General features: G+C 51.6%; 1 protein-coding gene, 1 long non-coding RNA gene and 1 pseudogene across 3 annotated transcripts; 1 reads left to right on the forward strand and 2 right to left on the reverse strand.

Annotated features, from left to right (window-relative positions):
• Positions 1-174: 174 nt before the first annotated feature.
• Positions 175-3432, forward strand: LOC120659983. The gene is made up of 3 exons (XR_005669298.1): positions 175-414; positions 521-2382; positions 2470-3432. It is a non-coding gene; the product is annotated as an uncharacterized LOC120659983 (long non-coding RNA).
• A 55-nt stretch (positions 3433-3487) lies between these two features.
• On the reverse strand, positions 3488-18422 carry LOC120659982 (annotated as a pseudogene). Its single transcript, XR_005669297.1, has 14 exons — positions 18195-18422; positions 17126-17318; positions 16584-16610; positions 16246-16399; positions 16062-16110; positions 15857-15971; positions 15419-15511; positions 14875-14970; positions 9927-9975; positions 9798-9828; positions 4631-4664; positions 4454-4551; positions 4263-4362; positions 3488-4054 (listed from the first exon to the last, which is right to left on the reverse strand). The product of XR_005669297.1 is annotated as a serine/threonine-protein kinase AFC2-like (transcript).
• A 230-nt stretch (positions 18423-18652) lies between these two features.
• LOC120659981 (manganese-dependent ADP-ribose/CDP-alcohol diphosphatase-like) lies at positions 18653-20481 on the reverse strand. The gene is made up of 2 exons (XM_039938289.1): positions 20280-20481; positions 18653-20149 (listed from the first exon to the last, which is right to left on the reverse strand). The coding sequence occupies exon 2, from the start codon at positions 20114-20116 to the stop codon at positions 19157-19159; it is 960 nt and encodes a 319-aa protein (XP_039794223.1). The 5' UTR covers positions 20117-20149; positions 20280-20481; the 3' UTR covers positions 18653-19156.
• Between the last annotated feature and the right edge of the window lie 2015 nt (positions 20482-22496).

Genomic DNA, 22496 nt, shown 5'->3' on the forward strand with positions numbered 1-22496 from the left:
GGGCACGGCAGGGTTCGCCCTGTTCGTCGGTGCGGCAAAATCGGGTACCAGCCCACACCGAACCCACACGGACCCGTCGTTTCGGCCCGGACCACTGTGGACCCATGCGACGGAAGACCCGTCTACTGGTTTACGGGTCTAAGCCGTGAAACCCACCGAGACCAGTATGATCGAAACAACAACAAAGGGCGGCGGCGGCCGCTGAGACGGACGGCCTGTGGCGGCGGGCGACGGCCGGCGGCCAGGACGAAGATGCCGCGCGACGGCCTTGCTCGAGGCCTCGAGGTGGAGGCTGCACTCACTGCGGAGGCAACATGGGAAATGAGGGAGGCTGTCGCATCCATGGCTGCTGGGTCCTTGGACATGGATGTGGATTCGCCACCACATCTTTCCACGGAGACCCTTGCTAATCAGGTTTCCCTTCTATCCTTCTTCCCATGAACTCGAGTCTCTCCGGTTCAGAAAAGAACTAAAAGAGTTGGTTCAAAAAAATCACTAGTATGGATGCATTTTGATACAGGATTGAGGGGGCAAGATCCTGTTGTAGTGTGCAAATATTGTGGACAAATATATGCATGTGATAGATCTACTCATGGAACTAGCACCTTATGGTACCATCTAAGATCCTTATGCCCAAAAGAGCCACTCAAAGGTCAGGACATGCAAAGGAAGGGCCAAGGGACACCAAAACAGTCTTACAGTATTGAAGATTGCCGCAAAGCGCTTGCTGAGATGGTAATAATTGATGAGATGCCTTTTAGATCTGTTGAAGGTGAATGATTCAGAAGGTATTCCAAAGTGCTACAACCAAGGTTTGACCCACCTTCTAGAATCATAGTAGCAAGGGATTGGATGCAACGATATATTGAAGAAAAGCCCAAACTGAAAAAGATTTTGAAGAACCATAGAATCTGACTAACAACAGACACTTGGACCTCAAGTCAAAACATAAATTATATGAGTCTAACAGCCCATTGGATTGATGATCATTAGAAGCTTCAGAAACAGATCCTCAAATTCTGTTCAATTGCAGATCACAAAGGGGAGACACTTGGAAAACGGGTCGAAGAATGTTTGCTGGACTGGGGTATTGATCGCCTATTCACAGTCACGGTTGACAATGCATCCTCCAATGACAAACTAATTGAATACTTCAAGAGTGTGCGAAGACTGGAATGGAGTTGTGTTAAAGAACAAATTTCTTCATATGAGGTGCTGCGCCCATATAGTCAACTTAGTTGTGAAGAGTGAAGTTGAAGAACACAATCACTCTATCGAGAAGATAAGAACTGCAGTTAAATTTGTGAGGTCTTCACCATCAAGATTGAAAATCTTCAAGAAATGCGCAGAATTAGAGAAAATATCCAGCAAAAGTCTTTTGACCTTGGACTTGGAGATAGGATGGAATGCTACTTATTTCATGTTGGAGCATGCTGAAAGGTTTGAGAAAGCTTTTGCAAGACTAGCAAAAGTGTGCAAGCCATTCAAAGAATACTTCCCAAACAGAGATCCTCCCGATCCAGATGATTGGCAAACTACAAGGCGAATATTGTGTTTCTTGAAACTATTTGGAAAGGTCACAACTCGTCTCTCAGCCTCTTTACATGTAACTTCAAGCATTGTTTTCCATGACATAATGTTGATGCGTGTAAAATTAATTGAGATTTTTGGAGGTGAAGATCCAACATTATCTTCAATGGCATATCTCATGAAAATCAAATTTGACAAGTACTGGAAACAAGAAGGCAATCTGAACTACTTATTATTTATTGCTGTCATTTTGGATCCTAGATACAAGCTTCAATATTTGGTATTTTGCTTGGAACTTATGTATGACCAGATGAAGGCAAAGAACTAGTTGAGAAAATTGAATCAGCTCTTAACGAATTGTTTGGTTGCTATGTTGAATCTGTTAATGCCTCTTCTTCTAGAAATAGAGGTTCAAATCAATACCAGCTCACATCAATGTAGATGAGGAGGAGGATGAGAATCCCTGGAATATGCTAGCATCTCAATTTGAGCGACACATGGAGGAGGTTGAGACGGAACCAAATGATTCAGAGTTGTCGAGATATCTAGCTGATAAGCGAGAGAAGAGACCTAAAGAGTTTGACATTTTAGATTATTGGGAAGTGAGCTCGAATAAGTATCCTATACTCTCCCTGTTGGCAAAGGATGTGCTTGTTGTTCCGGCTTCTACGGTTTCTTCGGAGTCAGCTTTTAGCACGGGTGGACGTATTATAGATCCTCTTCGCTGCAGTTTATCAACTAGCACGGTGGAAGCATTGATTTGCACACAAAGTTGGTTACAGACATATCAAAATAAAGTGAGTGCAAGAGAGGCTGCTGAAGACATTCAAACTTATGAGGGGATTAGAGAAGGTATAGTTCCTTACTTCTTATAGTTGGGTAGAAGTGCTGCCTTATGTGTGTCACAATTGCTAACAGTGTTCTTTTCTTTTTATTTAGAATTTCTTTCAAAGGACTGTGTAGATAACCAACAGCAGATCGGTACGTCCCTTGTACCAGTGAACTGAACTGTGGTGATTCAGTTTTCTATAACATTTATTTATTGTTGTAGCAACTACTACAGCTGTGGCCACTGCATGCCTGCCTTAAATCTTAATGCGACTTTATTTTGCTGCTAATTATGTGTATCATGATAGTAGCTGATAGCAGCAGCATCTCAACCTAATCCACACTCGTGTACAGAACAAACTCTCGAGTCTGGAGTCGTGAATTAATTATTGAATTAACACAAAATTGTAGTACTATTTTAACAAAGCAGAGCAACATGTTTGAATGCATTAGCTGCCCGATTCTGTTGGAACACCTCCTACTGATGCTGGTGATGCCCTGTCCAGCTGGGGCGCAATACCAATATTATGGTTCATATATCCTGCACATTCATAGTAGTATTTATTCAGTGAGCAATACCAAAGCCTGCATGTATGTTGTCATTCTTTGATTTTTATCCTTCTTGTGTCGATGGATTTCTTTTTCTTCCATGTCTGGTTCTTCAGTGAGCAATACTCATGTCAGTCTGTTAGTCTGCTAGCTTAGTCAGGTTCAGTTAGCGGGGTGGGAACCAGCTTGACCTGATTAGGTGCCGGTTCGGATTTTATTCTATTTTTTTCTGCACAGGAAACGAAATGATCTGCTCTGTTGGGCTGTTTGGACTCCTGGAAAGATGACTCGGACCCGCCACCTTGGCGCGAGCGGCTACTTTTCAGTGTCCGTCCTCCATGGACAGGTGGGTGAGGTCGCCGCCTCGCCGGGGACGGGGAAGAAAGGAGTATGATGAAACACTGGCAAGATAAACAAGGAAATCCTTTTTGTTTCGTTTTTTTAGTGAAAGGATTTCTTTTAGTGAGAGGATAGAATCTCATCTTGTGTAATATATAAACCGACGCTTTAGGAACTCCGCACAACGCCTCGGAAACGACAAACAAATTTCATTTCAATTTCTTCAAAATAAAAAGTTTCATTTCACCTGCGAATATTTATAAATTTGCAACTTGCATTGTGCCGAACAATTCGTAACAGTTGATTAAGAAACTTGGGTTTGAATTCAACTCCACACTGCAGTATACAGACACAACGTGTGCTCCTAGTACACGTATATCAATCCGGCGACCGGCATCTCTCTATGATTTTGCACACAGGTTCTTACAACGGCGGAGTTTAGCAAGGGAGCTTTACAATTTTGTTTTCTCAATCACAACATACAAGCTTCTACTTCTACCAGCACTTGCTCAGATAGCATCTGAATTATCGACTGCATGCTAGCTCTTCCGTTAGTTTTTTGATCGGATGACCATGGCATAGCGTAACCAGAGATGTCATAGCTGCCATATCATTTGAAGAAGCCATGACTCACGCTTCTTCAGAATCAGGGATGTCATAGCGACAGCCTATTGCCATGTCTTGTGAAGAAACCATGACTCAACGCTTCTTCAGCAGTCATCCTAGCTGAGGGCTCATATGCTAGAAGGCGCTTCAGCAGGTCAATGAAATCCCCAGCAGAGTGATCCACATGCTGCATCACCAGGTTCTGCGTCGTAGACAAAAGGAGCATTGTTAGAACAATTAAAAAAAATTCAGAAGATTCTATGCCGAGGAGAAATAGATGTACTGCCTCTAAATAAGAAAACTCGAGTGTCATTGTGCATAATAGCAAGGTAGGAAAATAAAGTGAAGAAAATTCAAAATCTAGGAGGAACCATCAACCAGTCAGGGATTAGGAGTCCTGTCACATTTACCTGCAGGCGTGGCAATTTGAGAACAGCTCTAATGCTCTCCCTTGTTGCTCCTTCTGGCCAGTTCAATCTTCCTCTTCTGATGTACTTATCTGCATGTTGGCTGAGTTTATAAAAAGCAAACAGCTAGAGTAAGTCTCAAAGCCAGCATTAGGAGTTAATAATGCCAATAGCACTGGTAACAAAAACCATACTCGGCTCTTTCCAGCATGTGCCGCGGAAGAGGACCTAGAACTCTCTCCATCATTGCCAGATGTTCCAAGTTCTCGTGGGTCTGGAACAGCGTCTCACCCTGTAAACAAAGGCCAATGATTAAATCAGACATGGACCATTCCCAGGATACCTACAAACAAAATAAGAGAAATACATACCGAGCAAAGCTCAACGAGTGTACAACCAACACTCCAGATGATATGGTAGATAACAGGATTAGAGGCTACCCGCCCTCACGTTGGAGGCTCTGGGAAGTATTTGGTTCTAATCTTGCTTGTCTTTCATTGATACAAGATAGTCTCTTTTATAGAGACGACTGACTTGACCCCTAAGCAATATCCTAACCGAATCAATCTATCTTATCTCTTTCCTAATAAACCAAATTAACCTAATCAAATAGGATTCGGCACTATTCACGCACGCGCTACACTTCAAACACATTTTTCTTTCTCCTTCTCTCATATGTGCGGCCCACAAATGAGCCCACAACACTTCCGCCCTCCTTTCGAAACAGCTCGTCCTCGAGCTGGAATGATGGATAGCGCTCCTTGAATGACTCCAAGGGCTCCCAAGTCGTGTCGGCCGCCGGAAGGCCGAGCCACTGCACCGAAAGCTCCCACACGCCAAGGTTGAGCCTTGCGCGCAGCACCTTCTGAGGAGTAGGGACAGCCCGGCCGTAGTCGATCGGAGGTAGGGGTACTGGTGCAACAGGAGGATCGCCCACATGCTTCTTGAGGAAGACCACATGGAAGACGTTGTGGATGCGGGCTGAAGCTGGAAGCTGTAGACGGTAGGTGACGTCCCCAATGCGCTCCACAACCTGAAAGGGACCATAGAACTTGTGTGCCAGCTTGGCAGCCGCACTGGATGTAATGCCCGCCGCAGCCCGATGGTTGAGGCATAACCATACCCAATCTCCGACATCAAACTCCACGAAACGGCGAGAGCGGTCAGCCGTCTCCTTCATGATGTCTTGGGCTTGGTGAAGGCGATCACGAATGTCGGTGAGGAAGACGTCACGCTCATAGAGCTGGCGGTCCAGGGCCACCACCCGCGCCAAACCTAGCCTGTAAGATGCCAAAGTCGGTGGAGAACGCCCGTAGACCACCTCAAATGGCGTGGTCTTAAGCGCAGTCTGGTAGCTGGTGTTGTAGCAATACTCGGCCCATGGCAGCCACCGCAACCATTGCCGTGGTCGATCACCAGCGAGGCACCGTAGATAGACACCCAAGATTCTGTTCGTGACCTCAGACTGTCCATCCGTCTGAGGGTGGAAGGCAGAGCTGAGGCGCAGCTTGACACCGGCGAGGGAGAAGAGTTCCGTCCAAAACTTGCTGGTGAAAACGGGGTCGCGATCGCTCACGATGGAACACGGCAATCCATGGAGCTTCACGATGTTGTCGAAGAAGGCCTGGGCGACGGAGATCGTCGTGTAGGGGTGCCCCAGTGCGATGAAGTGGGCGTACTTGGAGAAACGATCGACGACAGTGAGCACCACCGTCTTGCCGCCGATCCTGGGAAAACCCTCCACGAAGTCCATGACAATATCTGCCCAGACCGAGCTTGGCAACTCCAACGGTTGCAGCAAGCCCGCGGGGTGAAGATGCTCTGTCTTGCTGCGCTGGCAGACAACGCAGCTGCGGACGTAGTCGGTGACGAGTCTGGACGCGTGTGGGCTGTAGAAGGATGTCCGCAGGCGATGCAGCGTCTTCTGGGCCCCTTCGTGGCCGGTCCCGTGTGCATGCTGAAGAAGAACCGGCCACAAGGATGAGTCATCGGGGACGAAAATGCGTCCCTTGTGGAGCACCAGTCCGTCCAGCTCTGTCCAGGCTGCTCCGGCCAAGCCGTCGGCGATCTCCTTGCGCTTGGCGTTGAAGGAGGGGAGGGACGCCACCTCCTGCTTGAGCTCGTCAAAGAGCTCAAACTCTGGTCGTGACAGCGCCAAGGCGTTGATGGCGCACTGATCCTCGTCACGCCGGGAGAGAGCATCGGCGACGACGTTCTGGCGCCCCGGCCGGTACTCCACCGTGAAGGAGTACCCGAAGAGCTTGCTGACCCACGTGTGTTGAGGGATCGTGGACAGCCGCTGGTCCAGGAGATGCTTGAGGCTGCAGTGGTCGGTCCGGACAATGAATGGGCGTGTCCACAGGTACGGTCTCCAGTGATGCACCGCCTGCACAAGACCGATTAGTTCGTGTTCGTAGGCCGCCAGCTTCATGTGATGGGGCGCGACCATCTTGCTGTAGAACGCGATGGGGCCGTCAAGCTGATGTAGCATGGCCCCGAAGCCCGAGCCGGAGGCGTCGCAGTCGACGACAAACGGCTTGTCGAAGTCAGGAAGCTGTAGCACGGGTCCTGTGGTGAGGGCGTGCTGGAGGGCGCGGAAAGCGTCCGTTGCTTCCTGCGTCCAGCAGAAGGCCTCCTTCTTGAGGAGGCTGGTGAGGGGCGCCGCGATGACGCCGTAGTTGCTGATGAACTTCCGGTAGTAGCCTGTGAGGCCGAGGAAGCCCCGAAGCGCCCGCAGTGTCCTAGGCAGCGGCCAGGCCTGAACAGCCGCTACCTTGGACTGATCCATGGCCACGCCATCGCCGGTGACGATGTGGCCCAGATAAGCCATGCTCTTCTCGCCGAAAGAGCACTTAGACCGCTTCAACACCAACTCGTGCGCCCGGAGGGTGTCGAAGACGGCACGGACGTGTTGCAGATGCTCGCTCCATGTCTTGCTGTAGATGAGGATGTCGTCGAAGAAGACAAGAACAAAGCGACGGAGAAAAGGGCGCAGTACCTCATTCATGAGCGCCTGGAACGTGGACGGCGCGTTTGTGAGGCCGAAGGGCATCACCAAGAACTCGAAGTGGCCATGATGGGTCCGGAAGGCCGTTTTGTCGATGTCGGCGGCGAACATCCGGACCTGGTGGTAGCCGCTACTCAGGTCGAGCTTGGTGAAGAATACGGCTCTGCGGAGCTCGTCCAAGAGTTCGTCGACGATAGGGATGGGGAACATGTCGCGGACGGTGACGGTATTGAGGGCGCGGTAGTCGACGCAGAATCGCCATGTCCCGTCCTTGCGCACCAGCAAGACCGGGGAGGAGAACGCGGACGTGCTGGGGCGTATGATGCCTTGCCGCAGCATGTCCGCGCATTGGCGCTCGATCTCGTCCTTCAGCAGCTGGGGATATATGTACGGTCGAACTGCCACTGGAGCCGTCCCGGGCAGCAGGTGAATGTGGTTGTCGAAGCTGCGGCTCGGTGGGAGAGTAGTCGGCGGCTCGAAGAGGTCGGCGAACGAGTCAAGGAGGAGCTGGAGGTAGTCGATCGCCGCCACGGCCGCAGCAAAGCGCGGTCTAGAAGGAGCGCCCTTGCCCACGAGGCGCACCCGTCGGCCGCCGTTCCTGAAGGATAGGCGCTGGCGCGCGCAGTCCCAGTTGAAAGAGCCGAGGGAGCGCAGCCAACGGTACCCCAAGACCAGCTCGTAGCCCTCCAGTGGGATGACGAAGACGTCAATGTTGAAGGGTTCGCCGCCGATGATGACGCGGACCGCACGGCAAACCCCGGATGACTGCAGCCGCTCGCCGTTGGCTACTTTGACGTGGATGCCGCTCAAGGGCTCTAGAGATAAGCCCAGGCGGTCTGCTGTGGATGACGCCATGAAGGTGTGCGTGGATCCCGAGTCGACCAGGGCGGTGATGGGGACGCCCGCGATGTCGGTCTCAAGGAGGAAAGTGTCGGTGCTGCCGAGGCCTGTCATGGCGCACATGGACACCTCGACGGCCGGATCGGAGTCGTTGTCGGAGGCGTCGTCTTCCAGGGGGAAGTCTTCGGATATCTCGATGGTGTAGACCCCCTTGCCCTTGCACACCTTGTTGTGCCCGGGAGCGAACTTCTCGGGGCAGTTGAAGCACAGGCCGCGGGTGCGGTGATCGTCCATCTCCTCTGCGGACAGCCGCCGGAAGCGTGTAAACGACGGGGCCGCTGGCGAAGGATCTGGCGGCGGTGGTGGGACAACCGAGGACGCAGAGGGCGCCGTCCGATGCTGGGAGGCCGCCGCGGACGCTGGGGCGGCCGGCGACGCCGCTGCTGACGATGATCTGGAACCCCGGGGGGGGGGAGGGCACCACGCAGATCGCGACTCCGTGGCGATCGAAGTCGAACGCCGCTCGTATGCCCGAGCGAGATTCATGGCGTCCTCGAGGTGCTCCGGGTGCTGCATCTCCACATCGATCTGCAGTGTGCCGCCCAAACCGGCCATAAACAGGTCGGTCTGCTGCCATTCGGAGACGTCGTCGCAGCGGGCGAGTTGGGTGAGGAACTGGTCGATGAAGTCGTCGACCGAACCCGTCCGACGGAGCTGGGCCAGTTCGCCGAGGGGGTTGCTGCGGATGGACGGCCCGAAGCGACGGTTGATGGCCTGAACGAACTCCGGCCACGATGGAACGCCGCGATTACGCTCCAGCCGAAAGTACCATCGGGCGGCTGCCTCGTGGAGGTAGAAGGATGCCGTCTAGGTCTTGTTCGCCTCCGGGGTGCGATAGGCTTGGAAGCACTGCTCGCATTTGTGCAGCCAGATTGCCGGATCGTCCTTGCCGTAGTAGTCGGGGAACTTGAGCTTGTGCGCGGGCGATGGGTGGGGGGATGGCGGGTCAGATCCCGAGGCCTCGAACTGGTTTGTGGGAAACTTCTCCAGGACCCGGGTTTGGATCCGATTGACGGCTACGTCCAGTGCTGAATACTGGTTCTTGACTTGGCTGATCTCATGGGTGTTGAGCTCGACCGCGTGGAGGAGGTTGTCGAGCTTGGCGCTGATGTCCGCCGGAACCTGGGCATCGGCCATGGCGGACAGAGGTGGTGCCGGGTGAGGAAGTCTCTGATCCGGCGGCTGGTTGACGGCTGGTTGAGGGTTTAGCGGAGGCAGTGCGCAGGGAGGGGTTGTGTAGGGGTTTTGGCGGCTAGGGTTGGTGGTGGGGTTGGAGGCGCAGGATCGGAGGATCGTGATACCAGATGATATGGTAGATAACAAGATTAGAGGCTACCCGCCCTCACGTTGGAGGCTCTGGGAAGTATTTGGTTCTAATCTTGCTTGTTCTTCATTGATACAAGATAGTCTCTTTTATAGAGACGACTGACTTGACCCCTAAGCAATATCCTAACCGAATCAATCTATCTTATCTCTTTCCTAATAAACCAAATTAACCTAATCAAATAGGATTCGACACTGTTCACGCACGCGCTACAGTACTCGTGGGCCTAGATCGGCCCATAACACTTCTCACACATTTTTCTTCCTCCTTCTCTCATATGTGCGGCCCACAAATGAGTCCACAACACCAGATATCACATGGGTAGCTCCATCCATGTCCTTACAAGTTACAACAGTGACACAAATATTAAGCTCTCAATCCACAAGCAATGAAAAGGATGTACGCAATTAGGCAGTAAATACAGTCAATTTCATACCCAAAATAACTTCAGGTGCTCGATAGTGTCTAGTAGATACTGTTAGCAGCTCAATTTTCACTGTCATTGAGCTGAGAGGATGACACTCAAGTTGGGGAAGTTTTCTGGGTTTTTCTTCATTCACACTCACAATGCCATGCCATCCAACGGGAGGGGTGGCCACACATATATACAGCCAGCCAAGGGGCACCTCGGGTAGTGGAGACCGTAGTCGAGAGTCCCCGCAACATAGCGAATGATCCTCTTCACGGCCTGCTGGTGCTCCGTCGTCGGTCGCTGCATGAACCGACTAACGTAGCCGACGGAGAACGCCAAGTCCGGCCGTGTGTGGGCGAGGTAGCGGAGGCTCCCCACAAGGCGCCGGTACTGAGTAGCGTCCACCTCCTCTGCCGTGCTGTCACGGCTCAGCTTCAGCCTCTCCTCCATCGGAGTGAGAGCTGGGTTGCAGTCGGTGAGCCCAGCGAGCTCGACGATGCGCTTGGCGTAGGCGGTCTGTCGAAGTGTGATCCCGGAGTCGTCCTGGTGCACCTCGATCCCCAGGTAGAAGGAGAGAGGCCCCAGGTCGCTCATCTGGAAGGTGGCCTTCATCTCCTCCTTGAACGCCACCACCTCCCCATCCTTGGTGCCGGTGATCACCAAGTCGTCGACGTAGACACCCACCAGCAGGGCATTTCCGCCATTGCCCCGCCGGTAGATGGCCGCCTCGTGCGGGCTTTGCTCGAAGCCCATCCCCTTGAGCGTGGAGTCCAGCTTGGCGTTCCACGCCCTTGGGGCCTGCCGCAAGCCATAGAGGGCCTTGCGCAGGCGTAGCACCTTGCCCTCCTTGCCGGGGATCGCAAACCCCGGCGGCTGGTGCACGTAGACCTCCTCCCTCAAGTCGCCGTTGAGAAACGCCGACTTGACGTCCATGTGATGGACGCGCCAGCCCTCCTGGGCAGCCAACGCAAGGAGAAGTCGCACGGACTCCATCCGTGCCACGGGAGCGAAGGCATCGTCAAAGTCGACCCCCTCCTGCTGCACGAAACCTCGTGCCACCAGGCGAGCCTTGTGCTTGACGACGGTGCCGGCTTCATCCCTCTTCAGCTTGAACACCCACTTAAGGGTGATCGCGCGGTGAACACGAGGGAGGTCAGCAAGCTCCCAAGTGCGGTTCTTCTCAACCGTGTCCATCTCCGACTGCATCGCGGCACGCCATGCCGCGTGTCCCTCGGCCTCTACCAAAGACCGAGACTCGCCGTCGTCGCACGCGAGGAGCAACTGCGCCTCCAGGTCGTGAGGCACCAGTCCCGGCACCGGCTGATCACCGAGAAGGTCCTCCATCGTACGGTATCACAACGGCTCGCCGTCGTGGTACGCGTCGACGCGCTCCTCGTCGTGAGAGAGCGGAGTAGCGAACTCCACCGGACTGTGCTCAGCACGAGCAGGTGTCGAAGTAGACGTGCCCGGAGGAGTGGCTATCGGTATTGGAGTGCGCGGCGTCGCCAGCTGTGGTGGTGCAGCCGAGGAACTCGGCGCAGCCGGAGTCGTAGCAGAAGGGCGTGGTGCCGCCGGTGTGGCGGGCGCCGGAGTCGGTGGAGGCTCGGGGACCGGGGTAGGCACGCTCGGCGAAGAAGAGCTGCCTACTCCCCCAGCTCCCTCGAAGTGGACGTACTCGACGGTGAAGTCGTCGTACGTCGGAGCCGAGCCGTCGTCCACCGCCTTGTCCCACGCCCTTCGTCGAACACAACGTCGCGCGCCGTGCCGCGAATGCGGTAGGCCTTCGAACCCTCCGCGTAGCCGATGAACACTCCCGGAGTGCTCCTGTCGTCGAGCTTGCCGATGTGGCCAAGCTCCTTGGCGAACGCGAGGCAGCCGAAGACCCGTAGGTGGGAGACCGCCGGCTTACGCCCATGCCAAGCCTCATACGGCGTCATACCGTCGAGTGCCTTGGTGGGCGAGCGGTTGAGGATGTAAACGGCCGTCACCACCGCCTCTCCCCAGAAGACAGCCGGCATCCCCCTCTGCTTAAGGAGGGCCCGGGCCATCCCCACAACCGTCTGGTTGCGCCGCTCGACGACACCGTTCTGCTGCGGGCTGTACGGCGCGGAGTAGTGGCGCTGGATGCCCTCATCCGCGCAGTATGCCGTGAACTCGCTGCCGTTGTCGGTGTGCAGCACACGCAACTTGCGGCTGCTCTCCGCCTCCGCAGCAGCCTGAGCACGCCTGATGGCGTCCGCAGCCTCTCCCTTGCTGCCGAGGATCATCACCCACATGAAGCGGGAGAGGTCGTCGACGAGCAGCAGGAAGTAGCGCTGTCCTCCTGGTGTGACCGGTGTCACCGGGCCACACAAGTCCCCGTGTACGAGCTCGAGCCGCTCCTTGGCTCGGAAGCTCGCCTGCTGGGGGAAGGAGTGCCGCTTCTGCTTCGTCAGCACGCAGACGACGCAGAGCTGCTCCACGTGGTCGAGGCATGGGAGGCCTCGCACCATCTCCTTGGTGCCGAGCCGCTTTTAAGTGGAGGTGTCCAAAGCGCTCGTGCCACTGCCATGCCTCGTCATCCCTGCGAGCTGCAAGACAAAGAGGCTGGGCCACCCCGACGTGGAGGATCTAGAGGCGGTTCTTCCCTCGAACCACCCTGGCGAGAAGCTGGCGACGGTAGTCCCAGATGCGGAGGACCCTGCTGTCGATCACCACGCGGGAGCCGCTCTCATCGAGCTGCCCAAGGCTGATGATGGAGTTCCGCAGCGCCGGGATGTAGTAGACTCCGGTGAGCATCCGGTGCTCTCCGAACTTGGCGGTGAAGATCACGGAGCCCACGCCCTTGATCTCCACGGCGGAGGAGTCCCCGAACCTGACGGAGCCACCTACATCGACGTCCAGGTCGGAGAAGTACTCCCGCCGCCCGGTCATGTGGTGCGTGGCGCCGGAGTCGAGGTACCAGCCATCGACCCTGTCGTCGTCGGAGCCGTTGCCGAGGACTCGGGCACGTGGCTCGTCGAGGTGGAGTAGAGCGGTGGCAGGCGGTGCCACCGGATGCGGCTCCATGTCCCCGTGGAGTAGGAACAGAGCTGGCTCGTCATCCGGCTGGGCCTCCGCGACGTGGGCTTGGCCCCCACGCCTCCGCTGCGGGCAGTCCCTGGCCCAGTGGCCGGGCCTGCCACAGTTGTGGCAGGCGTCGTCTCGTGCCGCCTTGGGCCTATCGGCGGCGCCGCCCTGAGCATCTCCGCGGGCGCCACCCTCGGCGCGCCCTCGTGCCCTGGCTTGGGCACCTCCGCGCCCCTTTCGCGGCTTGCCGCGATTGCGGCCACCAGTCAAGGAAGAGGGCTCCCCCTCCTCCTGTCACCGCGCCGGGCCTCCCACTGCTACTAAGTAAGGTGGAGCTTCCCACCGATGGAGATGCCTCCTGAGGGAGGTTGTGGCTCGTTGTTGTCGACGACCTTGAGGCGACCTATCGCCTCCTCGATCGTCATGGTGGAGAGGTCCAGCAGAGACTCGATCGAGCGAACGGTCTGCCTGTACCTCTCGAGGACGCAGCGGAAGAGCTTCTCGACGGCTCTCTCCTCATCGTAGGTGTCGTCGCCGAACTGCACCACCTTCTGCAGCAGAGTGTTGAGACGGAGGGCGAAGTCATCAACATCCTCACCGGGCTTGAAGGCCAGGTTCTCCCACTCCTTGCGAAGTGCCTGGAGAGTGGTCTTGCGGGCGCGGTCGTTGCCGATACGTGCCGCAGCGATGGAGTCCCAGGCCTCCTTGGCAGTTCACTTCTTGGAAAGCGTGAACTGCATCTCGGGCGGGGCTGCTGCGATGAGAGCATCCAGCGCCCGTCGATCCTCATCGTAGTCGACGTCGCCGTACCGGACTGCCTCCCACATATGCCGCACCTGGAGCTTCACCTCCATGACTGCGGCCCACTCGACGTAGTTGGTCTTGATGAGGGTGGGCCACCCACCGCCGGGACCGACGTCTCTGACCACTGCCTGGAGGCCATGGTAGCCGGGGGTGCCGCCGCGCGCACCCCAGCCAGGAGCGCCGCCACCGCCCTGCTCGCCGCCGCCAGGAGCGCGGCCACCGCCAGGGGCGCCGCCTCCGCCCTGCGCGCCGCCGCCAGGGGCGCGGCCTCCGCCGCCGGGTGCGCGGCCCCCTGGACCGTCGCCGGGCGCGCCGCCGTCCAGGCCGCCGCCGGGCGCGCCGCCCTCCAGGCCGCCGCCGCCAGGGTGGGCTGCTGCCCACCGCGCGGTCCGCTCCCGCGCTCTCTCCCTCTCCAACTCCTCAAGGTCCCCGTCGGCGGTGGTGTCGCCGGCGATGGAGCCGCTGAGGCTGCCGCACAAGGTCTCAACCTCGACCTCCGCCGCACGCGCTGCATCCTCCGCCGCCTCTGCTTCCACCTCCGCCCTGGCCGAGCGCTGAGACGGTGCGTCGGACATGGCGCGCCTCCAAGGGGCTGCTGCGTGGAGAAGACGCAGCGTCTGCTCGGGTGAGGAAGGTGGAAGAGGGGCTGCTGCAGGTGCTGCTGCGCTAACTGCTGCTGCTGCGCTAGCTGCTACTGCTGCTTGGGAGGGAGAAGAACAGGAGATATCCAGTCTACAGGAAAGTACGGCCCTGATACCAGATGTTAGCAGCTCAATTTTCACTCTCATTGAGCTGAGGATGACACTCAAGTTGGGGAAGTTTTCTGGGTTTTTCTTCATTCACACTCACAATGCCATGCCATCCAACGGGAGGGGTGGCCACACATATATACAGCCAGCCAAGTGGCTGCTAACTGCCTAGTCTAAGATGCCCCTGCTGTCCTAGAAAAGTAGATGCTAACTGCTGCTGTCCTACTAACTGCAGCTGTCCTAGCAAACTGAAAAACAGTCCAAGATGCTGTCCTCTAGGGGCAGCACAAACCCACTGCGTGCTGCAGCAAAAAAGGAGATGCTGCAGCCCCACAAAGACCAAGAGTACAAGACTTATTCCCTTCAGATACAATGTAGCTGCGATCCTGGTGATGGTATGTCGTGCTTCCAAAATCAATCAACTTGATGGCACTTGATTTTGGCAGTTTCCTTGAGAATGATCCATCCTAGATTGAAATTTTGTAGTGAAGATAACTAATGAAGCAGACAGTATAGTTCAAGAAAAATCACAATGAACTCGATAGTAAACTGGTATGTCTTATGGAGTTATGGGCTATGCCTTAGCAGCCACAGCACCATGTAGGTCCAAGCACACAAGCAGCAACCACATGCAATTAGATTAAGTTTGCTTGTTAGCTAAATTAAGTAGGAGGTAGACTTTGGATTGTTATAGCCAAATGAGATCAAGTTTGTAAGGGCAGGCTCTACAAAAACAAGAGCTGGTGTATCCCATTGAATCAAGCAAGACTAATAAGGAAAAATAATTATTGCTATGCCAAGAGCTCAGGCCCCCAGCCGGCCATCTCTCCTTTCCACATGCAAATGCATCCATAGCAGTGAGCATGGTCAAAATATGTCTAAAATATGTCATAATCATGTACATGGCAAAAGTACCTTGGGATCAGGTAACTTGACATAATCAGAAGAAACAAAGGAGAATGTTCTCTGGTTTCAGATCAGTATGAATTAGCTGCAAGCGATGCATAACTGCAAGGCAGGAAAGGCAAACATCAGGATACACAAGAAAGAAGTTATGTGAAACCATGTTACGAGTACTGGCATAAAAGATTGACAATCCCAAATGATAAAGAAAACAGCAAAAAAATAGGCAAAAAAAATATTTGAAAAATATGAAAAAGTTTGCTAAAGAAAGGAAAAATATGAAAAGTACAATCCACTGTTTTTCAAATGTGTTAACATATTTTGAACTCAAAATATTCAGTTGAAGCTAAAGATGATTAAGACATCAGAAATGGAATAAAAAAATGGGGGAAGAATCTTAATAGAAAAAATTGACATATTTGAAGTTTGCATGGTACTGTCTCTACACACATGCAACAGATTCCAAAAGTTGCTCTCCAATCTGGCGAACTAGATCGATTGGGAATGGGCGATAGCCAGTTTTCCGTAGAAAATCATATAAGCTTGGGCCAAGCTTCTCGCAGACCTGTCCATTCACCGAAATTTATTGATTGATTTGACCCCAATGTCTACTTGACAGATTGGGGAAAATTCTATAAATCAACCATATACTTACAATACAAATATGGCTACGATAGTCAAACCAGTTCCGTATTTGGACACAACTGCAAAAACACTCATAAGCATGTGACCTTCCTTCATTACAGTAGCAACATAGTAGTTTTTAAGACAGCTCATAATTTAGTTCTAGGAAGTTATTTCTTTGGTTTCATTTTAGGGACAAGTAAAGTAGGACTTACTGTTTGCCTGCTGCATCATTTCTTGCAAGCTTCTGCAGGACATCAATCTCTATCATTGCTGCATCGCTGTACTTCTTTACAGAACGAACAATTTTAATAGCCACCATCTCTTTTCTTTCTCGGTCCCAACACTCTAGTACCTGACCAAAAGTACCTAAACAACAAAAGGAGATCAAATATTACGGGAACTTATTCTCAATTCCATCATAGAAATAGTTTCGGTGGACACCATCCTTCAAAGAAAATAATATACCACCTTATATTCACAATTTCATAAACCAAAATTAAACAGTTAACATTTTATAATATGAATACATGATAAAAAAAGAAATGCTAACCTTCACCCATTTTTTTGTATATCTTGTCTGCAGAAAGGGGAAAAAAAAGATATATTAGAACAGTGCCATTTCTATGAGTGCAACATGTTCAGAGCACTTAGGAATAAGAAAACAGATAGCCGACAATGGAACAAGAAGAAAGGAGCTTAAGCCAAGATAAAACATAACGGTAATATAACTGGGTTTAGCTATAAAGTAAGTCAACACAGGCGGCCTTGAAAACCTTGAACCACTACTGATTAGAAAGGCAAACTGAAATAGGAACATTCAAGTAAAACATTTTTTAAATACCCATTGCTGAATGAATTAGTTGTTTAAAAAAATGGTCTCAAGGGTATGACAGCAAATAGATCAACCATGTTAGCATTGAGGTATGTTGAAAGAAAATAAAAGGTTTAAACTGCAAAGTCCTTTCCAAAGAGAAAAATGCTAACACGGAATCCACAAAATTTTCCAAAGGAATCGAAAAGGGAAATCCAAGAAGGATAAACATCACATATCACAGAGATATTAATCCAATAATGATAGTCAAGTGTAATTACAGCGAGAGGTCAAATTCTCTCCAACAGCAAATATGTAATGGCCATCTTTATCGTCTTCTCTCCAAGGAGGGGAAGCATTTCGAGCCACACCCTTCGGGAGCAGAGACGAACAAGTATGGTCGGAAGGATTTGCTGACAATAGCAGTCTGGTCACATCACCAACTTCTTGCCCACAAAATGTTCCTATCTGAGCCTACACACATCCATCCATTCATTCTTTTCATGCAAAAGAAAAATATAAACAAATACTTCCCCATGTGATGGTAACAGCGATAAGTGAGCCAAATAAGAAAACGGAGATATAGTGGAGAATGGCACAAGGAACTCAGGCGTAGTACATGACAATAGCAGTGTATTGTGCATTCTTCCGTTCATTCCATCCATACTTGAGCACACAGCAAAAATGGAATTCGGCAAGCTACAATAATTGTACTAACATGCAAACTTTCATAGATCGCTATTCAGAAATGCTATCAGTGGGTGCTTCTTTGGTTAATTTAATTCAGTTAGATCATAATCATGTAGATCCAGCATAATAATAATTGCAACAGCATGCTTTGGATGAATTATCTAAAACCATGTTGCTATTTCATGATTTCAAGGAGCAAATTTATGCCAATAGTCCAGTCCAAAAATTAAAGCAGAACATAAAAGGGGAATTATCCACAGATGCAAAATCTAATGTGCATCGACCCCAATATTCTGGTATTTTAAAAAAAAAACTATGTGCAAGCTCCAGGGTGTGTTCTCAAAAAATGAAAGAAAGAAAAGCATGCAGATTCTAGGCCAAACCTGAAACAAAAGCCTGATCCTAGTCAATCAGGCTAAAGAAATTACAGCGCTGTCCAGAACCTTAACATGCTAATTTTGAAATTCTGCGGATCCAGTCTCTAAATACAACACCAAGACCTAGATCTAGAGGATCCATTTATCCACAAATCATAACAAGGTGATGACATAGCTAACGAAACAGGTGATCGATCCATGCAAAATCGCCTTGCACATATTTAGGCAAAACGTATCCTGAATAGCACGTCGGAGAGCAGCGGAGTCGGTAAGGGGCGTTTACCTCGGCAGCCGGAGCCACGTCCCAGCCAGGCCTTGCACGCTTGCGGGGGCGCCCGGTGGCCAGATCGACCGCGGCGGCAGCGCACTTCGTCGCCATTAGCGCGTGGTTCCTGGATCGGGGAGGGGGGAATTGGGGAAAAACTTTTTTGGAGGAATCGGGAAATTGGGGGAATTGCGACGAGGAGGTCGCGGAGGCAATGCTAGGAAAACGCGCGAATTGTTATACCGGGGAGGGGGGGGGGAGGGGATCGGCTGCGGTAGGGAGGTAGCGTACGCTTTCTGGTGGGTCTACCAGTTTGACCAAGGGAGCTCGCGGCTCGCCAAGATTCGTGTTTTATTCTGATGCGTGCACAGCTGCTGATATAGCGACAGTATGATCATATATATTATGCCCCTGCAATCAACTTTTGCTCTGAATCGGACACATGTGGCATAAATATGAAACTGCATAATACAAGAAACTGTAAACTGTAGGAATAGTGAATAATCTGAAGGCTGTACAAGCATCAAGTTTTGATCAACCTCATGTGCACTTCAACAAGGAATTCCAAAATGAAGATGCTGTGAATGCAACCATTTAGTCTGAAAATCAAGCCAAGAACCGAAAAGGAAACAGTTAACAGTACAGTGTACAAATGTCAAGTTTGATCAGCCTCATGGGGTTGGAGTCATTGAGAAAATATGATGTCAACCCATGGCTGCAACTGCTTCTTTTAGTCCTTTCAAACCAAGCAATCCTTGATCCCTTCTACAGATATTAGACAAATATTCGTGTAGAGTAGCTGCAGACAAGAGCATCACAATATGATTGTCTACAAGTATCAATAGAACAATCCTTGACAGAAGCTAATGATCATATGGATTTCATTTCATTATTGAAGATAATTCAGTATCAGTGACATTATTCCGTCAAACAATGAAGCCACAAGAATTTTCTTGTGCTAGACAGATCACTCTAATGGCTCAAAAAGGGATCTCAGTATCCGCCATTCTGTCAGAACCAACAAGCAGCAGCCTGTCAGGATACACTTCGACATACCCGAATGCTCTGGTGCCTGGAGGACACTCCAATGCAGCCTCGAGAGTGCGGTGATGCACACCGTGCGAGTCCACAGAGTGGCTACCCTTGTGGTCATGCCCCGCAAAGCAGGCCTTGACACAGCTGTACCGGCGAACAATATCCATCACCTCATCGTAGTTCCACATGAGAGCTGCTGGGGAAGATGCGCCGGGATCCATCGGGAGATGGATGCATATAATGACATTTTGATGGAGTGCCGATGCGTCCTGGAGGACATCATTGAGCCATGACAGCTGCTCCTTGCCAACTGCACCATTGAACATCACAAATCGCCTGGCGACGCCAACCAGACCATCAGGGCTGTTCTTGTCAGTGTTTGGGTTCTTTTCATCCAGGAGCTTCGTTGCTGCTGCCGTCACAGGATGGTCATGAGGCCAGCCAAGGCAACTGAAGTCATAAGCATCCAGAACAACAATTCTGAGCTCGGGACATGGCGAGAAGTCATAATAAGCATGATCCGAATCAGTTGGCATCTTCAGCAAAGACACCAGCTTGCTGCGAGGAAGGTTGTACAGGCAATGGTTGCCAAACATGTGGTAGGTCGGCCCGTCAAACTTGTCAAATTCATCAAGGACCTTCTGCACTGCCCACAACGATTTGTCCTTCGGGCAGTAGCCATCGATGATGTCGCCAAAGTTGATCGAGAACTTAATGTTGCCATGTTTGTTCCATCTACTGACAGCCCTTTGGAGGACACTGATGCTGTGGCGGTAGTAGCGCGGGACACCGAGGAACGAGCGGCCGTCTGGGATATCGGCATACTGCACATCAGCAATTACACCAAACGAAAGCAAGGGTTCCTTTGCAGATGAACCGACCACTCCATTTGCCACAGCCATCATCGGAGATTTCGATATGGGGAGATTCCGATAATTCTTGCAAACGAAATCAAAGTCAGTAGGTAATATATTGTAACTCGATTCAGATCCGAATACAAATAGTTTTGTTAGGGTTTGGGGTGCTCCGTCTCGCACAGCAGAAGGAAAGAGAAGGGGGCAGGCATACCTGGACGATGCGCTCGTCGCCGGCAAAAGGCTGGGCGAAGACAGGAAAAATGGTGCCGCCGCTCGCCGAGTCGTCGCCGCCAGGGAAGGAAGAGAGCAGAGAGTCCGAGAGAAGGGAAAGAATTAAGAAACAGAGGGAGGAGATGAACGGCTGAGCCAGTGAACCCTGACCCCTGAGCGGCTCAGCCCCGAGCGGACGAGCTGTCAATGAGCCAAGCTCGAGCGAGGTTGCCAGCCAAGCCCTTCGCTTACTTAGGATTTATTCAGCACCGGAAATGATAGATATTTTATCCTATAAAATTTACAATTTTAGATTTTTTTAGGGAGATTAGTGGTGACATGAAAAGACTCTCATACGCTTATTTGTTTGCCACATATTGTTAGTCTTTGCATGCAAATCAAATTTCATCATTTAATTAGGCAGTTAAATGAGATCCAACCTCTAGAATTACACTCTTTGTAGGATTTTCTTTCAAACACAGAATTGCACTTCTTATGGGACGGATGGAGTATAATAAAAGATTCATAATAGATATAACAAGAGACTGAGATTTATTTCGGACCAGGAAAGGAACTAATTAAAACAAAATATACTTATAATGGGCACAACAAGAGTTCGGATTGATTCCACACCCTCAACTCATGGATTGATTCCCGATCTCTTGTTGTACGTTTTATGAGTCAATTTTATTGCCATTATTTTCTGATATAAAATAAATCCTAGTTTCTTGTTATATCTATCATGAATGAATGGGTTGTATATATGTATCATTCCCGATCCGAAATATTCCCGGCTTGCACAACCGTACCTTGAGGCAGTGGTGGCCAACGCCCGATGTGGAAAATGTTTGTGAGGCAAGGGCGACAACGTGTAGCTCTCCCACGTAGACACCGTCGTACGTGCACGCGTCAAACACCCGTAGCTAGGATGGAGCACCCTCGACTCATGGATTGATTCCCGATCTCTTGTTGTACGTTTTATGAGTCAATTTTATTGCCATTATTTTCCGATATAAAATAAATCCTAGTTTCTTGTTATATCCATCATGAATGAATGGGTTGTATATATATATCATTCCCGATCCGAAATATTCCCGGCATTCACAACCGTACCTTGAGGCAGTGGTGGCCAACGCCCGATGTGGAAAATGTTTGTGAGGCAAGGTGTGACACCCTAGGTGTCTGCACAATAAAAACTGCTTTTGTTTGCTATGCTTCATGTGTGAATTGTTTGAAAAAAGATCTTTTTGTAAATATAAAAGGTTATATGTGTAATTATGATTTTATGCAAGTTCCTTTTTTGTAGTTTATTTGAATAGGGTGTGCAATTATTGCTTTTGTGGAGGGTGTATTTGCAAAATGTAGTGTAATCATTACATGGCAGGAAAATTTTCAAATCAGCCTAAGTTTGAAGTGAAATTGCATTGAAAAAGACAAAATTCCTAGAATTCAAAATCTCTCTTATGTTTTGAAAATTAGCTCTTGAATCTTTGATCAAATAAATTTTTGCACAACATCAAAGTTGTAGATCTTGAAAAGTTGAACAACTTTCATGTTGGGCACTTTTTCATTTGAGCCCTATTTTAAAAGTTATCGCTGATTTACAATGGGGTCCCTGGAATTTTTGGAAATTGCGTTTAGATCCTTATCCCCTTCCTCTAGCTCCTTCCTCTGTTTTTTCCCTCGTCGCCGCTATGCAGCGCCGCCCGTCGGGGAGAGCCGCCCCTGAGCCAGCCCGGCCCCCTCTTGCATCGCGCTGGCGCCCACGCGTCGAGCTGCTCCTCCTCCACCGCCCTTGGCTGCGCGCTGGTGCCTCCTCGCCTTGCCACGCCGCCCAGAGCCGCCGTGCGGCCGCCACCGCGATGCTGCCGTGGATAGCCCCGGGCAGAGCCCCAGAACCCCTTCTAGCGCGCGCACAAGCACCACAAAGACCCCAGAGACCTATTCCTCTCCTCCTTTCGCCTCCTCCTCGCTCCCACGCCACAGAATGCCGCCGCCGTCACCCACAGAACCCCGGCGAGCTCCACGCCGCCGTCGACCCGCCTCTCCGCAGCTTCCACGCCCACGCTGACCCCTCCTTTAGCCGCGCCTCGACCTCGCGCAGCTCCCCAGCCCTTTTCCCTCGCCCGAACCCCACCGGAGCCACCCCGCCGCCGTGCTCCGAGCTCCACCGGCCGCCGCTCGCCGTGGACCGAACCCCTCCGGCCATCATTTCGCG

Source organism: Panicum virgatum, chromosome 2N (assembly GCF_016808335.1).
Source record: "Panicum virgatum strain AP13 chromosome 2N, P.virgatum_v5, whole genome shotgun sequence".
Classification (NCBI taxonomy): domain Eukaryota; kingdom Viridiplantae; phylum Streptophyta; class Magnoliopsida; order Poales; family Poaceae; genus Panicum; species Panicum virgatum.